At 39.1% G+C, this 19,739-nt stretch overlaps 1 protein-coding gene across 1 annotated transcript; it reads left to right on the top strand.

The window, feature by feature from the left end:
- Nucleotides 1–846: 846 nt before the first annotated feature.
- lyplal1 (lysophospholipase like 1) lies at nucleotides 847–18,987 on the top strand. Its single transcript, XM_079445234.1, has 5 exons — nucleotides 847–958; nucleotides 2,155–2,254; nucleotides 6,989–7,158; nucleotides 16,000–16,115; nucleotides 16,198–18,987. Exons 1-5 carry the CDS (start codon nucleotides 871–873, stop codon nucleotides 16,417–16,419), a joined length of 696 nt encoding a protein of 231 aa, XP_079301360.1. The 5' UTR covers nucleotides 847–870; the 3' UTR covers nucleotides 16,420–18,987.
- Nucleotides 18,988–19,739: the final 752 nt, after the last annotated feature.

Genomic DNA, 19,739 nt, shown 5'->3' on the forward strand with positions numbered 1-19,739 from the left:
CTTGATGTAGGTCCTGAATGAAATTTTTTAATGGGTGTGAATTGAGAAAAGTGATGCCATGATGCTATATTCTGTATTATCTCAATATATGCAACAGAAATGGGGAAAAGGTCAGAGGATTGTTCTCACTTTGCGATTTAAACCATGCATCGTGTTAATCTGCCAGCTGGCCAGCCAATCAATGGTTTGATTTATTGGCCAAAGTCATTTTTACCAACACTTGGCATTTGGTACTAATTCTGGATGCTTGTCCTGAGTAGAAGTAAAAATCAAAGATAACAAAAGATGACAAAGAACTAGGGTGTTCAAATGTCCTGGTTTCACCTCACTTAAAACTACTGTAAATATCCTTAAGTAGACATTTATAGCCAGCTCTCTACAGACTACTTCTTAGTGATAATAACCTGTAGTTAGAACTAAGGTTTTTTATTATTATTATTATTAGAGAGTTTTTGGCATATTAGCCATAAATTTCAAGCACTGTGTTCAACTTAATTTCTGTTCTTTTGTTTTTATGTGCTTTTTTTTCTTCTTCTTCTTCTTTCTGCTTAAGCAGCTCAATTTTGTGCCTGTGTTTTTCTATTACTTGGATAATTACAATATTTAGAATAACGTAAAGCAAAGCTTGGAGGCAACCAAAACTGGACTAATGGGCAAATAAACTACTATTTTCTCCTGACATAACTACAAATAAATAAATCAGCTGTACTACAACACTCACCCTAATTTTCACCATCAGAAAATATGAGACGAGAGACATTTATTTGTCTATGTATGTTGCTATATTTACATAAAACAAGACATCATTCATTTGAGATCAGTTCCGTGAACGCGATCTGTGACGCTGTGAGTATCGCGAGATAACACGAGATGAACATGGCTGCTGTTAAACTACAGAAGAGTGTCGTGAGTCAGGCTGGAAAACACACTGCCTCTGTCATCTTCCTTCATGGCTCAGGTGCTTTTAAGAGATTAAAACCTTTCTCATGCAGACGCGGTGTGCCCACCGATGACTGACCCCCGCAGAGCGACGCGGTTAACTCAGGAGTCAGGATGAAACGCTAGCGTGCAGAGACTGTATAACATGTCCTGTTAAAAACACACAGCTTATGGTGTGAGACCTCGGCTAACGTGTTCAAAGAAAAATAATTACAAGAAATAGTGCAGATAGAGCGCGAGAACTGTGCTGTGAGCATGGAGCTGGAAGTATGTGACCACAAACTGCATTTTAAATCTCTGTCACAATCTTAACAGTGCTGTATTTTGCACATGCTTTGTATTTTTAGTGGGGTCTAAGGCAGACATCACTGTTAAACATTAGGAACAAAGGTATATAGGGATTTGAGCAACCCCATAGTATTACAATTGGTGTGTAATTTGTCCAGCTATGTACACAATTATGATTTTTCAGATCAGTGAAATTAGCAGAAGAATCCCAAAGATTTACACTGAAGTAATGCCATTTCTAGAGATGTGGTGCGTCTCAGTTTGTGCACTGCACTATTATGCAATTTTGTAGCACAAATACATAATTAGTGTGAAAATTTATCTCAGAAAAGTTGCCCTATAAGTTACCCAGATGATGCACTTAAAAAATTAGTTGGACACTATATGCGCTCAACTGTCAGCTTTAATTGTGTACTGGAGGGAAAGGCGCTATCAGACTCCAATAATGCATGACAAAATAATTACAAATAATAATAAAATTCACACATGACTAGACTATGGAAGCCTGCTTCCACCACTGAATAAAAAAAAAGGTAAATGTGACTTTTCTGACTTTTTTACTGACTTTAATTGTGAGATAGAAACTTACAAATGCAAGTTATAAAGTCTGAATTTCAAAATATACACTCGCAGTTGTGAGAAAAATGTCAACTTTGTATCTCACAACTGCAAGGTGCTATCACAAAGAAAAGTCAGAATTGTAAGATAAAAAGTTGCAATTACATTTTTTATTTATTGTTCACTGGTGCAGAACACTATATAAACCATATTATAATAACATTATAGCTACTTACTTAACATGCAACAAATATTTCCATGTAGGTTTGTTTTTCTGTAAAAAAAAATAAAAAATGTTTGAATATGTTTAGACGTAGGTTTAATTTAGGTCAATATGGTGGCATAATAACTTTTTTCAATTTCATTTAGGAGACACAGGGCCAGGTTTGCGCAGGTGGGTTTATGATGTATTGGGACAAAACCTGGCATTTGAACACATCCGGGTGATTTATCCCACAGCACCACCCAGGTAAATATTCACTGTCTGTCGTCTTCACAACACCTTTACATCGTTATTGGTCAAACACAATAATTTATTAAAACAATATTTGTTTCGTAGTAAATGCACGCTTGTGACTGACATTTTTCTCTATGTGGAGTCTGCTAAAGTCAGTAGTAGTAACAAAACTCCACTTAAAGGGGTCATATGATGCAATTTCAAGTTTTCATTTCTCTTTTGAGTGTTACAAACTGATTGTGCATAGATAAGATCCCTGAAGTTACAAAGACTAAAGTCTCAAAACCAAAGAGATATTCTTTATCAAAGTTAAGACTCTGCCACACCACCCTAAAACGGCTCGTTCAAACACACCCCCACATCTCTACGTCACGATGTGGGGAGATTTTCATAACACCGCCCAAACATATACGCAGTGAAAGAGGGCGGAACTATTATCTCGCTGTAGTGTTGTTGCTGCCTTGTTAGCACACGGTTCCATTCACTCAGGTGGAGTGGCAATTTTGGCACATACTTTCCATGGAAAATGTGTGTGGAGCAAAGAGGACTCTAAAGGTCATTGGTTAATATTACTGATTGATATGAATGACTGTAAATTCATTATTGTTCATGTTTATGGGTACTGTTCGAAAGATGCAAATACTTTGTTATTAGGTGAAATTGAAAATGATGTCAATTCTACCATGAGAAGCAACCCTAATGCAAAATTAATTATTGATGGTGACTTTAATTTGGTCATGAATGGTTCCATTGATAGATTTCCTCCTTGAGCGAACAGTGAGTCTAGTGACCTCATGCGTTTAAGTTAAGTCTTGACTTAATCGATATTTGGAGGGTAAAAAACCCTTCAACTAAGCCATTTACTTGGAGCAACAAAAACTTCTCAGTACAATCCCGCACTGACCTTTGCTTGGTCTCTTCAGACTTAGAGCAATTTATTTTAGATACATCTATATTGCCTGCTGCTCTAACAGACCATAAAGTTATTAGTCTTAAAATTGCATTATCGGGGTGTAAGGATAACAGAAGTAGTGGAGGATACTGGAAACTCAATAACTCATTACTAAACTATGATGACCTGAAATCCATTATAGAAAGACTTATTCATAAGCACTGGAACTCTGCAGTTAATAGTGATATGTTTGGTAAACAATGGGAACTTTTAAAATTTGAAATAGGATGTGCTGTTAGGACCTATGGTAAAAGATTACCTATCAAAAGAAGGCAGATTTATTTGAAATTTCAGCTGAAATTAATAATTTAGTAGAGAAAGGCACTTTCAGTTTTGAAGAACAGGTCTCTTTAAATAAACTCCAAAACTAACTTGACAAAATATATGAAGAAAAAGCCAAGGGAGCCTTTATTAGATCAAGAAAACAGTGGAAAATAGAAAATACTTCTTTAATTTTGAAAAAAGAAGAGTGGAGGTCAATGCGATTACCAAAATGAAAATTGATGTTGTTTGTAAGGATAAAAAGCTTATCACATCCCATATTACAGAATTTTTTGGTAACTTATATAAAAGTGATTCCAATGTCATTGACCCTTTTCTTATTTTAAATTCTATTACTTTAGAGAGAACTGTTAGTAACAACTTTAATCTTATACAGTGGGGCAAATAAGTATTTGATACACTGCAGATTTTTCATGTTTTGCCACTTACAAAGAATGGAGAGATCTGTTATTTTCATCATAGGTACACCTCAACAGCTCCCTCCATTGATTTTCTATTGGGTAATGTTTACGCGGGGCGATGCAACGTGTAAAAAGACAGTATAAGTCATTATAATCAGTAATTATGTCCCCTGATGCAACAAATGCCTCGTATGTAATGGGTTTTATTGTTTTTGTGTGACTTGCGCCCTGAAACGCCATCACAAAACGGTGAGGGGCGTAACATTTCCATCTCACGCTTGAGGGATTCGGCCAATCACATCGTACTGGAGAGCTGGCCAATCAGAGCACGCCTCGCTTCTCAGAACAATAAGCTTTGTAAAAATTGATGCGTTTCAGAAAGGCGGGGCTTAGAGGAGCAACAATAATGTACAGTATGTGGAAATTAATGTGTTTTTTGAACTTTTAATCACATTGCATTACACCAAATACACAAAATAATGTTCTTTTTAGCAACATCATATGACACCTTTAAAAAAAATAGTAATGAAATGTTTATTAATAAGAATTTTATAAATAAGAGAATAATAGATCAAAAGCAGCATGATACAATTTATTATCATGCTTTGTAGAAGCAATATTATATTTGAAAAATGGATTTGATGAGTAGCGAATGCATAATGAAGATGGATGCGGTAGATCAACAAATAAATGCAATGAAATATCAAATAGAAACAAAGAAGACAATTCTGTCTCTAATTATTATTCATAAATATAAATACAAAACAAATAAATATTATTTTCAACCCTCTCTCTGAAACGACCTGTTTTAAGGGGCAGGTCTTTTAAGGCCTCTCAGTAATCGGCCACTGTTAGGATTGGCTAATGTCATTGCATAGGAAACGGTATCAACTCCCCCTCACTATTGCATGAGAGTGTTTTGACAACATAATCAAAATGAAAAGGTAATTTCCAGACAAAGCATAATGAAATCATTTACTTGCAGTTTGTGATGCAGCTGCAGTCAGATCTAGTACCGCTTCGTCTCCCAAAAAATGTTTCTTTTTGACTCTCCATCACACTGTGCCTCGTTTACAGAACAAAATACTCTGATCAGTCCTCAGACACGATCCAGGATGCCATTAAAAATGAACTATCCACTTGTTCCATACGCTGGGATCCTTCTGATAGTTGTACAAAGACGTGAACGAGCTGTTTAAACCAAACGCTTCAAAGCAAACATTCTTTTACTCCACTTGTCCTGACGACAGACTCGAGCGCGTGGACTGTGTCAGAAAGTGAACGCACATCTGTATACTGTATCCAGTGTAAACAAGATAGCGGTAGTGATTGCAATTTCTGTTTGCTTTTGACGCAACATGACACTCGCCTTCGGCGTGATCAATTCAGACGCCAGTGGGCGGGGCTTATGGTGAGAAGAATACTATTCATCGATGTCTTGCTCTGGAGGCAGTGTTTATGCAAATGTTTGTGCCCAGGTGACGTCATTTTGCACTTCAGATCCAAAATGTGCTGTTTTTGAAGCTTAATTAAATAATTTTTTTATTTATAATGAGGACGTTTTAAGCTACGAAACTTGCAGGACGTTTTAATGGTACAAAGACCTCTCATATGCCAAAAGATCAAGGCAAATTAGATTTCTCATGCCGTTAAAAAAAATGGATTTGGGTGGGTTTGCATTAGGGCTGTGCAATTAATCGATATACAGTTCGATTTCACTCTCTAATAAAAATACGATCAAGATAAAATGATTATTGCGCCCCATTCCACTCCTTTCCATTGGTGCACTTTCGCTCCTTAAAAGCCCAATTTCACGTGCAAATCTGTGAAATTATGTAACGTGACTTTTGCTAAATGAGGCATGCTTGATTTATTAAAGTTGATTGGATGTATTCATGTTTTTAAAAGCGTGACAGAGAACTTGTGCTGTTCTTGTGCGCATAAACGGACAAGTACACGCAAAAATGTGTCAAAATGCAGCGCTTAGTGATTATTCACAAACCCTCGTCGGTTATGTAATAAATGAAGGTAAATAGTTGAGAATGAAAATAGGTGTGTAACAGTAAATTGGATCCGTGCGGCTCTTAAAGTGACAGCAGGCTATATTGCTGCTGCTGTCTGTGCGGTTAATAGTAATCAAACAACAAAAGACAGAGAAAATCTTGACTGAAGGAATTTTGTAGCTTTAATAAGAAACAAAGGAAGTTTAATTTTTACAGTGAGACTATGCTGTTTTATTTTACATCAGATTGTTCAATTTCTGTAGTAGACTGTTAAAGTCCGCGTGAGCTGGAAGTCGCTGCCGACTTTATTTCAGTGTAGTGACGTATTTCCAGTTGAAATGGAATATTGAATAGAGGGCCTGGTTTTATTTTAGCGCTCCTCGTCTCGGTCTCTCACTCGTTGCAATCTAACGGTCAGAGGGGGAGGATATTCTGCCCAAGCTGTCAAGCTGACATCATCAGAGGAGGATTGCCACTTCAGAGCGGAAGCAAATGTTCAAATTTTGATTAAAGATTACAAGACAAACAATTTGTTTCAGCAGATTAACTTGCACCGATTAATTGTTCAAGACTATGTGCGTTAATAAAGTAAATTTTGATTTCATGACTTTAACTGAATACTTGCATTAAAAAAACTTTTTGTAAAGCACATTTGTATCTTTTATTCTATCGTATTTGTCCTTTGCTTTTTATTACTGACAGTTTAATTATTGTCAGTCATTTTTTGTTGTTGTTTTTTTACTAATAGTTAAAAAAGTACTCTTGTAGTATTGAGAATTGTGATATTTCGCTGGTCTCTGAAATGTAGATGTCATAGCAACCTTATTTACAGTAAATATATATATCGCTATCTTTATAAATATATCATCCATATAAAGTTGATCATATGGCCCACTCATAATCGTTTTAAATAATCGTGATTATGATTTGTGTCAGTATCGAGCAGCCCTAGTTTGCATTGCATTTTATTTATTAAAACTTAATTGCAACAATTCAAGCAGAAATGCATGTAATTCCAAACATTTTACAAACATTTCTCTCAGCTCTGTAAATGCAGTAATTAATTTAGCAGTTTCTTCACTTCACTGCTATAATTGTTTGTTTTTAGGCCGTACACACCCATGCGAGGGGCTCAGTCTAACGTGTGGTTCGATCGTCACAAGATTTCCCAGGACTGCCCAGAACATTTGGAGTCTATAGATTCCATGTGTGATGATTTAAGCGCCATTGTCCAGGAGGAGATCCGAGCAGGAGTCCCGAAACACAGGATGGTTATTGGTATGGCTACTGCCTTATCCCTCTCCTATCCTCTCTCTCTCTCCTCCCCATCCATCTATCTCTCCCTGCCTTATTGCTTTCCTCTGTCTTACACACTCTCACACTCCACTTGTTCCAAATTAAGCAGAGTCTCAGACCACTGCTCATAAGTCTCTCCCTCATTGTGTAAAATGAAGAATGAAACTTATCAAGTTTCTTATTCCTTTCATTTGTTGCCAGAATGGGCCAAGAAGAATTTCTGGATGATTCTCGAGTTTCTGCTAAGCTTTATCTCAGAATATTCGGGTCATCGGGTTCACATATATATTACAATGAGATAAAAGTGGCAGAAAATCATTCAGTAAAAAGAGATCTTAGCAGAACCCAGGTAAATTCCCTCAGGGTGTGTGATGAAGACAGTAAAACGAGATAGACAGTAAAACGAGGTTACGATTTGCTCAGAGAATTAAACCCAATGGCAACATTCAAGGAAGGGTTAACTGACAAGCCAATAACACATAAATACCCTGAAATAGTTACAAGTAAAACGTGAAGAGTGGGGGAAAAAAGTCTTTGTGTGAAAAGGCTCTGTGTGGAAGGACAGAAAAGCCCCTGAACTCGATTCCAAAGAAACTGATTCAAAAAACACATGTTCCTGTGAGACTGCTGAAATATTATCTTCCTAAATCATAACATTTTGTCATTAACTATAAATACTCATTGGAGTCACTCTGCACGCTGGAGAAACGAAGTGGTCTGTACGCTGAGTCCACTTCCCAGGCTGACGAACTGACAAGCGCCAGAACTTTCCATGGAAAACGCTGTCATTATATATATATATATATATATATATATATAACGTTTTTCAATCTTTTAGGTGTTGTAGTTAATGGGAAAAGTCAAACATGCATGCACAGAATGTTTTAGCCAAACAGCATGTGGATTTCTCAGTAAGTTCAATATTAGGATGGAGTTAATTGGTTTTGTCTCTGAGAAGTGCGAAAAGGGAAAAGCGGCAGACCTGTTAATTAGTCCTGGTTACAACATCTCTATAAGAGGTCTGAAGAACATGTGAACTCCATCTATCCTCCGTCTCAACATGGTTCCTCCCATCGGCTCTGACAGACTGATGGGTACTTGTTCACGTTCCCTGATGTAGTGCCCAGATTTGCCCAGATGTGTAAGATTAAGCACAGGCATGAAAGAGGACCTCCGAAAAATGGAGGTTTGATGAAGTGGAGCTAAAGGCCAGCTTTCTTTTCTCTATCTTTTTTTGTTTTAATTTTCAGTTTGGGCAGATTGGCTACTGTAGAGCACATTGAATTGCGTGCATTTATTAATGTCCTCCTGACTTCATTGCTCCATAAGGTTTTCATAACCTAACATAACTTAAAAATTCTGTCACAGACTGTTTGCATGTAAACCAATAATGTGATTATTAACAATAATCACATTTATATAATGCATTTAAAAATGCACCAATTATGAGCAGTCACTGACCTGTTGAAGTAAAAAAATATATATATATATATATATATATAATATAAAAGTAGTGGTTGAATCAATGACTCATCAAGACCGATGCATCTGCTACTGCTGAGTGAGAAAAGATTGTGGAAAAGGGTTTACAACCAAACTACCTGCGATTTGCCACTTGCTGCATGCCTTTCATTGAAACAAATTAAGCATGCAACTGCTTAATCATGAAATGTCAGGGTTTCATATTTCTGTAGTCTTTCATTTCCAGACACTGGCTCTGTTATTTGACACACAAAGAAGTGCAGTATACTTTAACAAAATGAGCACTTATCATAAATCATATGCCTTGAAAGTATACACCTAAGTGCAAACCGTGTATTATGGTTTAAAATTATACTCACAAGTTCACCCTTACATCTAATCTGATAGCAAATAGTAAGCATATTTTGGTGTGCTGTCCTGGGGGAGGGCTCCAAGCCCGGAATATGGCCCGAACCCAGAGAACTCCCCAAAACATGCATGCTGTGAAGAGATAGGAGTTAAAATTTGCAAATAAAAGGAGGCAGGGTGACCGGAGAGCTCGTGCAGTGTTTGACGGGAGCTGCAGCATCAGACTGGCGAGCCCTACATGCCGCTAGAAGAGGAGCACGATGGCAAATATCAAATGAGGGACTCTCACTGCGTCCGAAGGGAGCTGCGGCTCTGCTGCACCGGGAGTAAGAACCCTGTCCGTCACTGAGCGCGAAGCGCAACTCAAACGACAGACGGAGGGGTCACACTGCAACCGAAAGGAGCCGCGGTCCTGCTGCACCGTAAGGGAGAGCCCCGTTTTATGCCAAATTATCAAAAAGATGCGACTGATGGAGGGACTCTCGCTGCGTCCGAAGTAGGGATGGGCGATATGGCCTAAAAAATTTATCACGATAATTTCAGGTATTTATTGCGATAACGATACAAATGACGATAATATATATATATAATTTATACATATAAACACATATATATATATATATATATATATATATATACATATACATACACACACACATATATATACATATATATATATATATATAAATAAAATTAAGTTTTAAAGATTAAGATTATTTTATATAGTATTATTAATGCAATTAACTTGAAACTTTCTGTACACAGCCAACTTATGGCCATGCTAATTATGATCAACAGCTCATCTCCATTAATTGCTCTTATCAACCATAATAATGCGTTACGGACGCTTCATATTAAATCATATGCATAGGCTACTGGCACACGTTTACCACGTTGCTGATGACTGAAAGCATGTGTATGGCTATACTGCTGTGATCTGTTTCAGACTTTCCATATCATAACATTTTAGAAATTAATTCATTGTAATATCTCAAAAATGGCATATTTAACGAGAACATCGCGGAGATTTAGACTGCTAGGAGCACGGTCAAAAATTTAGCAGCACCTTCAAATCAATAATCAACAATTCTGATCAAAAATGAACCTTCCCATTACGAGGTGATATTTGACTCAAAGTGATTTACAGGGAATTTAGTTTTTACCTTTGTAATGGCATTTTTCTAACTTTATTAAAAGTATGGCATCTTTTATGTCAAATTCAAATTGGATGTGTTTCCACTCTTTGTAACCACCATTTTTCTGTACACTTTGCATATTAAGGTAGTTTGCTCCTCATCTGATTTTCTGTAACCAAACCAGTTGCAAATTGTGGAGGTAGCTCCTCGCGTAACAACAAGCTCCTCCTCATGGTGCGTTCCCACCAGACGCGAATGAAGCCTTAAGCGCGAGTGATTTACATGTTAAGTCAATGCAAAGACGCGAATAGACATCCTGCCGTGCTATTCGTGCGAATGACGCAGCGCGAATTGAGCGTTTAGAGCGAAATTCTATACATATGCTCTCTGTGGCAGTCATACATGTGCGCCTGGCAGAAGCCCCGCCAATGACGCGAATTCGCGTCTGTTGTGCAGTGAATTTCACGCGCGAATGAAGCGCGTAAACCCAAAATGTTCACGCGTCCAACCACGCGCGATTTATGAACGCACTGTCGTTCACGGTGTGAACGCACTGTCAGCCTCACGTCCGCCTTCCGCCATGCTTGTTTTCACTCCGCACGTGAACAGTGAATCGGGCGCGCACAAAACTACGTCATCAACTAGACTTATCGTTATTATCGTGAGGAGAATTTTCAACGGTATATCGCAAACGATAAGATATCGCCCATCCCTAGTCCGAAGGGAGCTGCGGCTCTGCTGCACCGGAAGGGAGAGTCCCCCTTGCGGCTGAATACGAGGCACAGTTTGATGCCTCGGATGGAGGGCTCCCAGGCAACCGAAGAGAGCCGCGGCCCTGCTGCACCGGAAGGGAGAGCCCTGTCCAATGCTGAAAAAGCCATGAAATTCGAAATGACAGCTGGAGGGATCTTACTGCGACCAAGGGGCTGACTTATTGCACCGGAAAGAAGAGACTCCGATTACCTGAGTAAACAACGTGATTTAAAAACAATTTTTTATTTTTTTTAAACATGATCAGGGCTATATGGGCTTCCTTTATGTGGAGTTGATTATACCTGATGTAACTTTTAAAAGCATCTGATGGCCATCGACCGAGGGTCTGAATCTGATTCTGTGAGAGGCCTTATTATTATTTTTTTTTTTTTTTTTTTTTTTTTTTGAGCTGCTGCAGTTGCTGCTCCGATGCGTAATGAATGGCTGGAAAAAATTTATGCGGGTAAGCCTGATTGAGTGAGGATTAGTTTAAGTGTTTTTGGAACTAAAAACGTGCAACAGGGTTGTTAGAGTCGTCGACCAAGAGACGGTCCAGTGCAGATTTAGCTTGAGCATTCCGGAGTTGAAAATAAGAAAAGAAAGCCTGATAAGGTTGAATTGGAGATGGAAGGTTAAAAATGTATATGTAGTGGTCTTTCCTTTCTTGGTCTGTAAAGTAAGCGATAGTTTCGCTATAGAGTATGGACAAATCAGAGATGGTCGGATGGAGTTTGGGGTTGGATTTAGAGGTTATTGTGATTTCTGAGCATCTCAGAAAACCGAAGAAAGCCAATAAAAACATGGTATCGAAGGTACGAGCGGTATGGATAGAATAGTACACGGTGCTGAGATTTTGGATGCATTTTATAAGGATATCCAGAATTATACAGTTGGGCAAACAAGTATTTGATACACTGCAGATTTTTCAAGTTTTCCCACTTACAAAGAATGGAGAGATCTGTAATTTTCATCATAGGTACGCCTCAACTGTGAGAGAATATAAAAAAAATAAAAATCCAGAAAATCACATTGTATGATTTTTGAATAATTAATTTCCATTTTATTGCATGAAATAAGTATTTGATACAATAGAAAAATAGAACTTAATATTTGGTACAGAAACCTTTGTTTACAATTAGAGAGGTCAGACGTTTCCTGTAGTTCTTGACCAGGTTTGCACACACTGCAGCAGGGATTTTGGCCCACTCCTCTATACAGGTCTTCTCCAGATCTTTCAGGTTTTGGGGCTGGTGCTGGGCAACACGGAGTTTCAGCTCCCTCCATAGATTTTCTATTGGGTTCAGGTCTAGAGACTGGCTTGGCCACCCCAGGACCTTGAAATGCTTCTTACGGAGCCACTCCTTAGTTGCCCTTGCTGTGTGTTGGGGTCATTGTCATGCTGGAAGACCCAACCACAACCAATCTTCAATGCTCTTACTGAGGGAAGGAGGTTGTTGCCCAATATCTCGCGATACATGGTCCCATCCATCCTCCCCTCAATACGGTGCAGTCGTCCTGTCCCCTTTGCAGAAAAGCACCCCAAAACATGATGTTTCCACCCTCATGCTTCACGGTTGGGATGGTGTTCTTGAGATTGTACTCATCCTTCTTCCTCCAAACACGGCGAGTGGAGTTTATACCAAAAAGTTCTATTTTGGTCTCATCTGATCACATGACCTTCTCCCATGCCTCCTCTGGATCATCCAGATGGTCTTTGGCCTGTACATGTGCTGGCTTGAGCAGGGTGACCTTGCGCACACTGCAGCATTTTAATCCATGACAGTGCAGTGTGTTACTAAAGGTAACCGTTGAGACTGTGGTCCCAGCTCTCTTCAGGTCATTGACCAGGTCCTCCCGTGTAGTTCTAGGCTGATCCCTTACCTTTCTCAGGATCATTGATACTCCACGAGGCGAGATCTTGCATGGAGCCCCAGTCCGAGGGAGATTGACAGTCATCTTGAATTTCTTCCATTTTCCAATAATTGCACCAACAGTTGTTGCCTTCTCACCAAGCTGTTTGCCTATTGTCCTGTAGCCCATCCCAGCCTTGTGCAGGTCTACAATTTTGTCCCTAGTGTCCTTAGACAGCTCTTCGGTCTTGCCCATACTGGAGAAGTTGGAGTCTGATTGATTGAGTGTTTGAACAGGGGTCTTTTATACAGGTAACGAGTTCAAACAGGTGCAATTAATACAGGTAATGAGTGGAGGATAGGAGGGCTTCTTAAAGACAAACTAACAGGTCTGTGAGAGCCAGAATTCTTGCTGGTTGGTAGGTGATCAAATACTTATTTCATGCAATAAAATGGAAATTAATTATTCAAAAATCATACAATGTGATTTTCTGGATTCTTTTTTATATTCTGTCTCTCACAGTTGAGGTGTACCTACGATGAAAAAAAACAGATGTTTCCATTCTTTGTAAGTGGCAAAACTTAAAATCGGCTGTGTATCAAATACTTATTTGCCCCACTGTAGGTTGTCTGGAATCCGGGCTTGATGGTTGAGAGCATTGAATTCCTCTGATTAGAAGAGAAGTTTGAGAATTATTTATTTCAAAAAAATGTAACACCACTTAAGTAACCTTTAATAGATCCGGGAAGGTAATGCATAAACTGATTTCATTATGACATGTCATATTTATGATAATTTGATAATCTAAGGCATGCACGGAAGATGCGAGTGCGAGAATCTGAGACTTGATGGTATTAGGTACAGGGGGTGGTTCCAGAGTGGCAGCATTCGGTGGGGTAGATAGTGGGACTATTGTGAATAAAAGAGTACTGAGGTTTAGATTGGAGAGAAGGGTTAGAAGGAAGATAAGGAGGGGCTGTAACCATTTGCGAAGGCAGCCTCACGCATGGATTAGCCCCTGGACATTGATAGGGAAAAGGAGTAGTGGAAGGGTAAGAGTAAGATGGCTGATCTTGAGCGGTCAGCGGAGGCAGCCTCACGCTAGCGTCTGCAGCCGGAGGTAGAAGGAAGGGAGTGGGAAGCATAGGATGTTGGAAATCCATGCCAGCGGGCGATGTTGCGTGCGGCACGGTAGCTGAAGGCGCCGCAGTGATTGGTTGAGAAGAGGAGGGAGGCAGTTCGAGGAGCGTCCGAGGCTGGAGAGTGGCCCAGTCTTGCTGAAGGGGAGACTTGACACTTGAGGGGAGCTGGAAATTGATCTGGAAGACAAAATTATTTTGAATGAAGTAGAGAGCTGTGAGGGAGAGGAGCATGGGCCGCAACTGTCAGCGAAGGCAGCCTCAGGCTTGAAATTGGGCTCTGGGCTAGTGTCGACTATGGGAGCTGGAGGCCACTGAAAAGAAAAAAGGGGTTATTAGTAACAGGAGGAAAAGCCTGAGATGTGTTGTCCTGAGTTGCAAGTAGAGACAGCCTCACGCTTCCTTCAGCTTCTGTAGGCCAAAGGAAGGGAGTGGGGTTTGTGACATCTTGAAGAGCCTGTGTAGCCTGTACAGCTAGCAGAGGTAGCCTCACGCTAGCATCTGGTATGGGAGCTGGAGGCCACTGAAAAAGAAAAGGATTAGAAGTAACAGGAGGAAAATACGGAGATGTGAGGACCTGAGTTGCAAGCGGAAGCAGCTTTGCGCTTGTTTCAGCTGCTGAAGCTGTAGGCCACGGAGGCTTGTGACATTCGGCAGGGTGGGGAATGCTGAAAAGCCTGAGTGGCCCGTGTTGCAAACCTAGCAATTTTGTTGCCAAATTTAACAACTTTTTATCTGATACTGTCTTTGATGATGAACCAACCAGGCCAACGGCCACTGGATGGACAGCCGTTCTGGACTTCTCCAGAACATCCAGATGGCCTGTCCGCCCCTGCTTACAGTGCAGGAAGGTTTAAAAGCGTGCTTGATGTGCGAGAACAACATGAGAGTGAGTTAACAGACACAGAATTAAAGTTTTTGGATGAGCTGACTTTAGTGAATAGTAATTTTGTCACGCTTTGCGATTACTATGATAACATCCGCCTCGAGTCCATGACACGAGCACCGCCTTGACTGTATAAAACGCATCCAATAGATTGTACAGATCCGCTTTGTTTATCCTCCGCGGGAATGGTTCGTCGGAATCAAACTACGTTTACCTCAGGCTTAAATACTGTCCACTTTCCGATCAGAGGATATCAAGCGTGTGGCTGGTCGAGCAGAGCGCCAGCCGCGATAAAGCCTGGTGCTCGGCGGCGGTGACTGGCGGAGAAGGAGTGAACCTAGGGGCGGCAGATTGAGACGGAGGATCCGAAAAATCCCCAGTATAAGTCTCGTCATTGTACAGAAAAAGTTGCGTCTGTGATGGCCAAAGGAGCAAAACCGAATGCCGGAAAACTTTCATTGGATAGAGGTAGGCAGGCTGCATGTTTATACGCATTGTGCTCGTTAGGATAGTTAGCTAAATGAGTTGCACCTGCGCCAAATTAGTTGATTATCTGATCGTGCTCCTCCGAACCTTGTTAATAAAACATCATTTAAATGCAGGGGGGGTTCAGTGTTTGTTTGTTTTTGTTGTTGTTTTGTCCCACATAAGTAGAACTTAATATATCTTTATAGGTACATAATTTCAACTTGATATACTTTTAATTTCTGCAGAAGCTTGTGTATTTAATTTTATTTGTAATTATGAATTTGCATTTATGTACAATTAAAATATATTAACTTTAAATGTAAAATTGAACAACACAATACAGTTTACGTGTGCTTTAGTATGTTAGTCAATACATTAATGCATCAAGATTTGAAGCACACTATAAGTGCATTCAATACAATTAAACACACTTTTTCACAAGGGGACACTTTCTATAAATCATTATGTCTCCAAACCTGGTGAGCAGACTAATTCGCATTTTAAGGTACCAAATGCATTCTACTGATGAGAGGTCTGTCTCAAATTGTAAGCAGCCCAGTATGTTGGCTGCTAAGATCCCTAATTTTAGCATAAAATGTGAGAGCATTGCTCTTTGTGAGTATCACAGTAAAAAAAAAATTGACTCGAGTATAATAGAAATTACCATAAGAGAAGTCAGCTCAACAGGCTTTAAGACAGAGCCACTGAATGCTTACAGTGAGATTGAGACCTTGTCTAATGTCTGTATGTTTTATTCTAGGTGGCTTTTCGATGGGTGGTGCCATGGCATTACACTTGGTTTGCAGGTACCACCAGGATGTGGCTGGCATCTTCGCTCTGTCCAGCTTTCTTAACAAAGACTCAGTTGTATATCAGGTAGTTAATAGCCTTCAGATTGCCTTACAACCAAGCATTTTTCATAGCATGATGTCAAACCCATCTCTAATCTTCTGCACAGGGAATAGAAAATGCATCCCAACGCCCTCTACCTGAGCTCCTTCAGTGTCACGGCACAGCAGATGAGCTGGTTTTCCATAGCTGGGGCGAGGAGACCAACTCACTGCTGAAGAAAGCTGGCCTCAACACATCTTTCCATTCCTTCCCAGACCTCAACCATCAGTTGTGTCGACAAGAACTGGAGTTACTGCGCTCCTGGATCCTGAAGAAACTTTCCCTTTAGAGCATTATTAATGCTGGACAATGACCACTGCTTCCCTATATCCTACAATAATCAGCATGTACTGTACTCTCATTCATGTTATCACAAGATGCCATTTTATTAGTGTGTGTGTGTGTATATACAAGTGTGCATACACTACCATTTAAAATGTTTCAATATTTCAATAAAATATTATGAAATATTTTTGCAATTTGAAGTAAATTTTTATTTGAATATATTTTAAAATGTTAATTTATTTCTGTGATCAAAGTTGAATTTTCAGCATCATTACTTCAGTCTTCAGTGTCACATGATCCTTCAGAAATCATTCCAATTTGCTGTTCAAGAAACATTATCAATCAGTCAATCAAGTTTCATGGAAACAGTGATACATTTATTATTAGTAGTTTATTTGACAGCATTTATTTGAATCGGTTGAATCTTTTGAATACGTTCAACTGAATGAATTGAATCTTTTGATTCTTGCTGAATAAAAGTATTCATTCATATATCAAAAAGAAAAACAAAACTGATCTTAAAATCTTACAAGCGCTCTCTATATACAGTGTTTATACTGTAAGTGAATCTCCAAAACAAGAAAAAGGATAATAACATAATATTTAGGGTGATTAAATGACATAATTCAACTATTACTTTTAAATGATCTGCTTATTTGACTCCGAATAAACGGTTATGTTTCTTCTTTTCCAACGTTGTGCATTGCACCTGCTGGAACTAATGCGTTCAGTGTGAAAAATCTGCAGTTATTGCAATCATCCACATGCTTAATCAGAGTTAATATAGCTGTATAAACCTTGATTCACCAGCATGTGTTCCACCTCACAAAGACTGTACTTATTGTGCACATTTCATAGCCTGTAGCACTAACCGCTTTAAAGTGTTCAGTGGAGCACATTCTGCAGGCTGTGATGACTGTTCCATGGAGTCTGGTTTGGCTGTAGAGCCTGTGGTCAGGCTGAAGCGGCAGGTAGAGCCATCACACCGGAGGGGAGGAATGCCACTCGCCTCTGTGGTTTGGAGCCAGAATCCGGTCTGTTTGGCCCCGTCTTGTTTCCTGCAGAGCGAGGTATCTCTCACCCCTGTTCTAGCCGGGTGGGGGGTTCTCTCCACACCATTATTGCTCGGCATGAAATCTGCTGTACATGTGTTTGGAGGTTCGCTCGAACAGTAGCTTCATTAATGGTTATTGGGAGGAAGTGGTTAGCAAGTTTTAAAGTCCTGTGGATGTAGTGAGGCTACAGTCCAGTACCAACATGCACCGTCTGGACACTGAGAATGACTTACCGACAGCGCTAAAAGACCTTAATTCATCAAAGATACTGCAAATGTCATTTGTAATGGGCACAGTGAGAATATACACTTCCAGTCAGGAGTGCAAAGACTCATTCTTTACTAGGACTGTTTTCCACATGCTAGAATAATAGTAGTCATCAAAAGTATGAAATGGCACAAATGGAAGTATGGGAATTATTTAGTGACCAAATTTCCCATATCGGAGCTTTTTTCTTTGTCTGGATTCCAGCTGTGCTCAGTTTGGATATAATCTCAACCAACTGTACATTGCGGGATGCTTTTATTCGTTATTGAAGAAGTTCCCACGCTACTGTTAAACTTTTTTTCCTATTTAAAATAAATGAATACTTTTAGTTAGCAAGAATGAATTAAATTGATCAAAAAGTGATCAATGTGTTTGAGTTTTTGGCTCAAGGTCTGCATTTAAAGTCACACCAGAGGTGTTCAGCTGGGATCAGGACTTGGCTTTCTGCAGACCAGTCAAGTTCTTCCACACTGACTCAATCAATCATGTCTTTTTGAACTGTGTCTTATACACAGAGACACTGTCATGTTAGAATAGAAAAGGGTTCTGTCCAAACTGTTGCTATAACATTAGAAGCACACAATTCCCTAGAATATCATTATATGCTTAAACATTAAGATTTGTGCTCATAGAAATTACTAAAGTAGTCAAACCTGTTCATTAGAAGGGGGTGCCAATACTTTTGGCTATATAGTGTATGTAGCAGCACAACTGTTTTCAGCATTGATAATCAATCAGAAATGTTTCTTGAGCAGCAAATCAGCATATTAGAATGATTTGACACTGAATGAAAAATCATGTGACACTGAAGACTGGAGTAATGATGCTGAAAATTCAGCTTTGATCACAGAAATACATTACATTTCACAGAATGCTTAAATAGAAAACAGTTATTTTAAATTGTAATAATATTTTAAAATATTATTGCTTTTACTGCACTTCTAGTCAAATAAATGCAGCCTTAGTGAGCAGATCACGAGAAAAATTTATTTCCTCAACGCATGACAGTATTAGTGTGCGTGCAGTTCTCAGTTTTCCCAGTCAGCTGGATTTTGCACAGTCAGTTCATTTAAAAACATCCCAGTGTGTTTGATTTCCATATTTTGCTTCAGTACAGCAACACTAAAACACACTCAGCTTGAGCACAGGAGAACGAGCTGGAGAGTCAAAAGCAAATAGTTTCTAAACAAAACTTTATTTGCATTACTTATGCTCACTGTGTCATTCCACCATATAAACTATATATTCAGAATGCTTTGGCAATGGGAAGCCATTTCTTACTCGGCCAGTGAGGCTTGTTAAATTCAGCTGCATTCCAAAACTTATGTAACATCCTGTTCTATTCAGTAGCGTATTAAGTGCTGCATCAGTTGCTCTGAAAACATCTTGCACACTAGACATTTTTTCTGAATCATGCAGAAATGATGAATTGGGTCTTGATAATCAACAGTTTTTCAGTGTTGTTCACAGTAGCTCGCTCATTCATGGCGCTTATTAGGGGTGTCAGGTTAGTTGTTTGGAGATTCTTCTGATGAGAGAGAACCAGCATGTTAATAGACCTTCCATTATGCAATAATAATTGCTGTTAATAGAATAGCAAGGAACGGCAATTACTGGTGCATACTGGCCCACAACAAGTGCTTAAAGTGTTTGTCACGGAGTAGGGAGTGTTCAGGAAACTTGTTTGAAAATGCAAAAATAATTTCCTTTGGTGAGGCTATAGTTGCATCAATTTCATCTTCAAATTATGAAACAAGACAAGTACACATTTTTTATTTGAAAAATCAACACTATAAAACAAGAAGATATGCTGCTGTGTGAAGCAGGATTATTGAACTAAAACTAAAACCATAAAAAATTGTTTCTTTTTTGGGTGAACTATCCCTTAAACTACAGACATATTTAAAAAATAATAACAGTAATAAATATAACTGCAAGCGGCAATTAACAGGTCAAGCACAACAGAGGTAAAATGAAAAGCTAAGGAGCTGTCTTTAATTAC

Source organism: Barbus barbus (assembly GCF_936440315.1).
Source record: "Barbus barbus genome assembly, chromosome: 21".
In the NCBI taxonomy this organism is placed as follows: domain Eukaryota; kingdom Metazoa; phylum Chordata; class Actinopteri; order Cypriniformes; family Cyprinidae; genus Barbus; species Barbus barbus.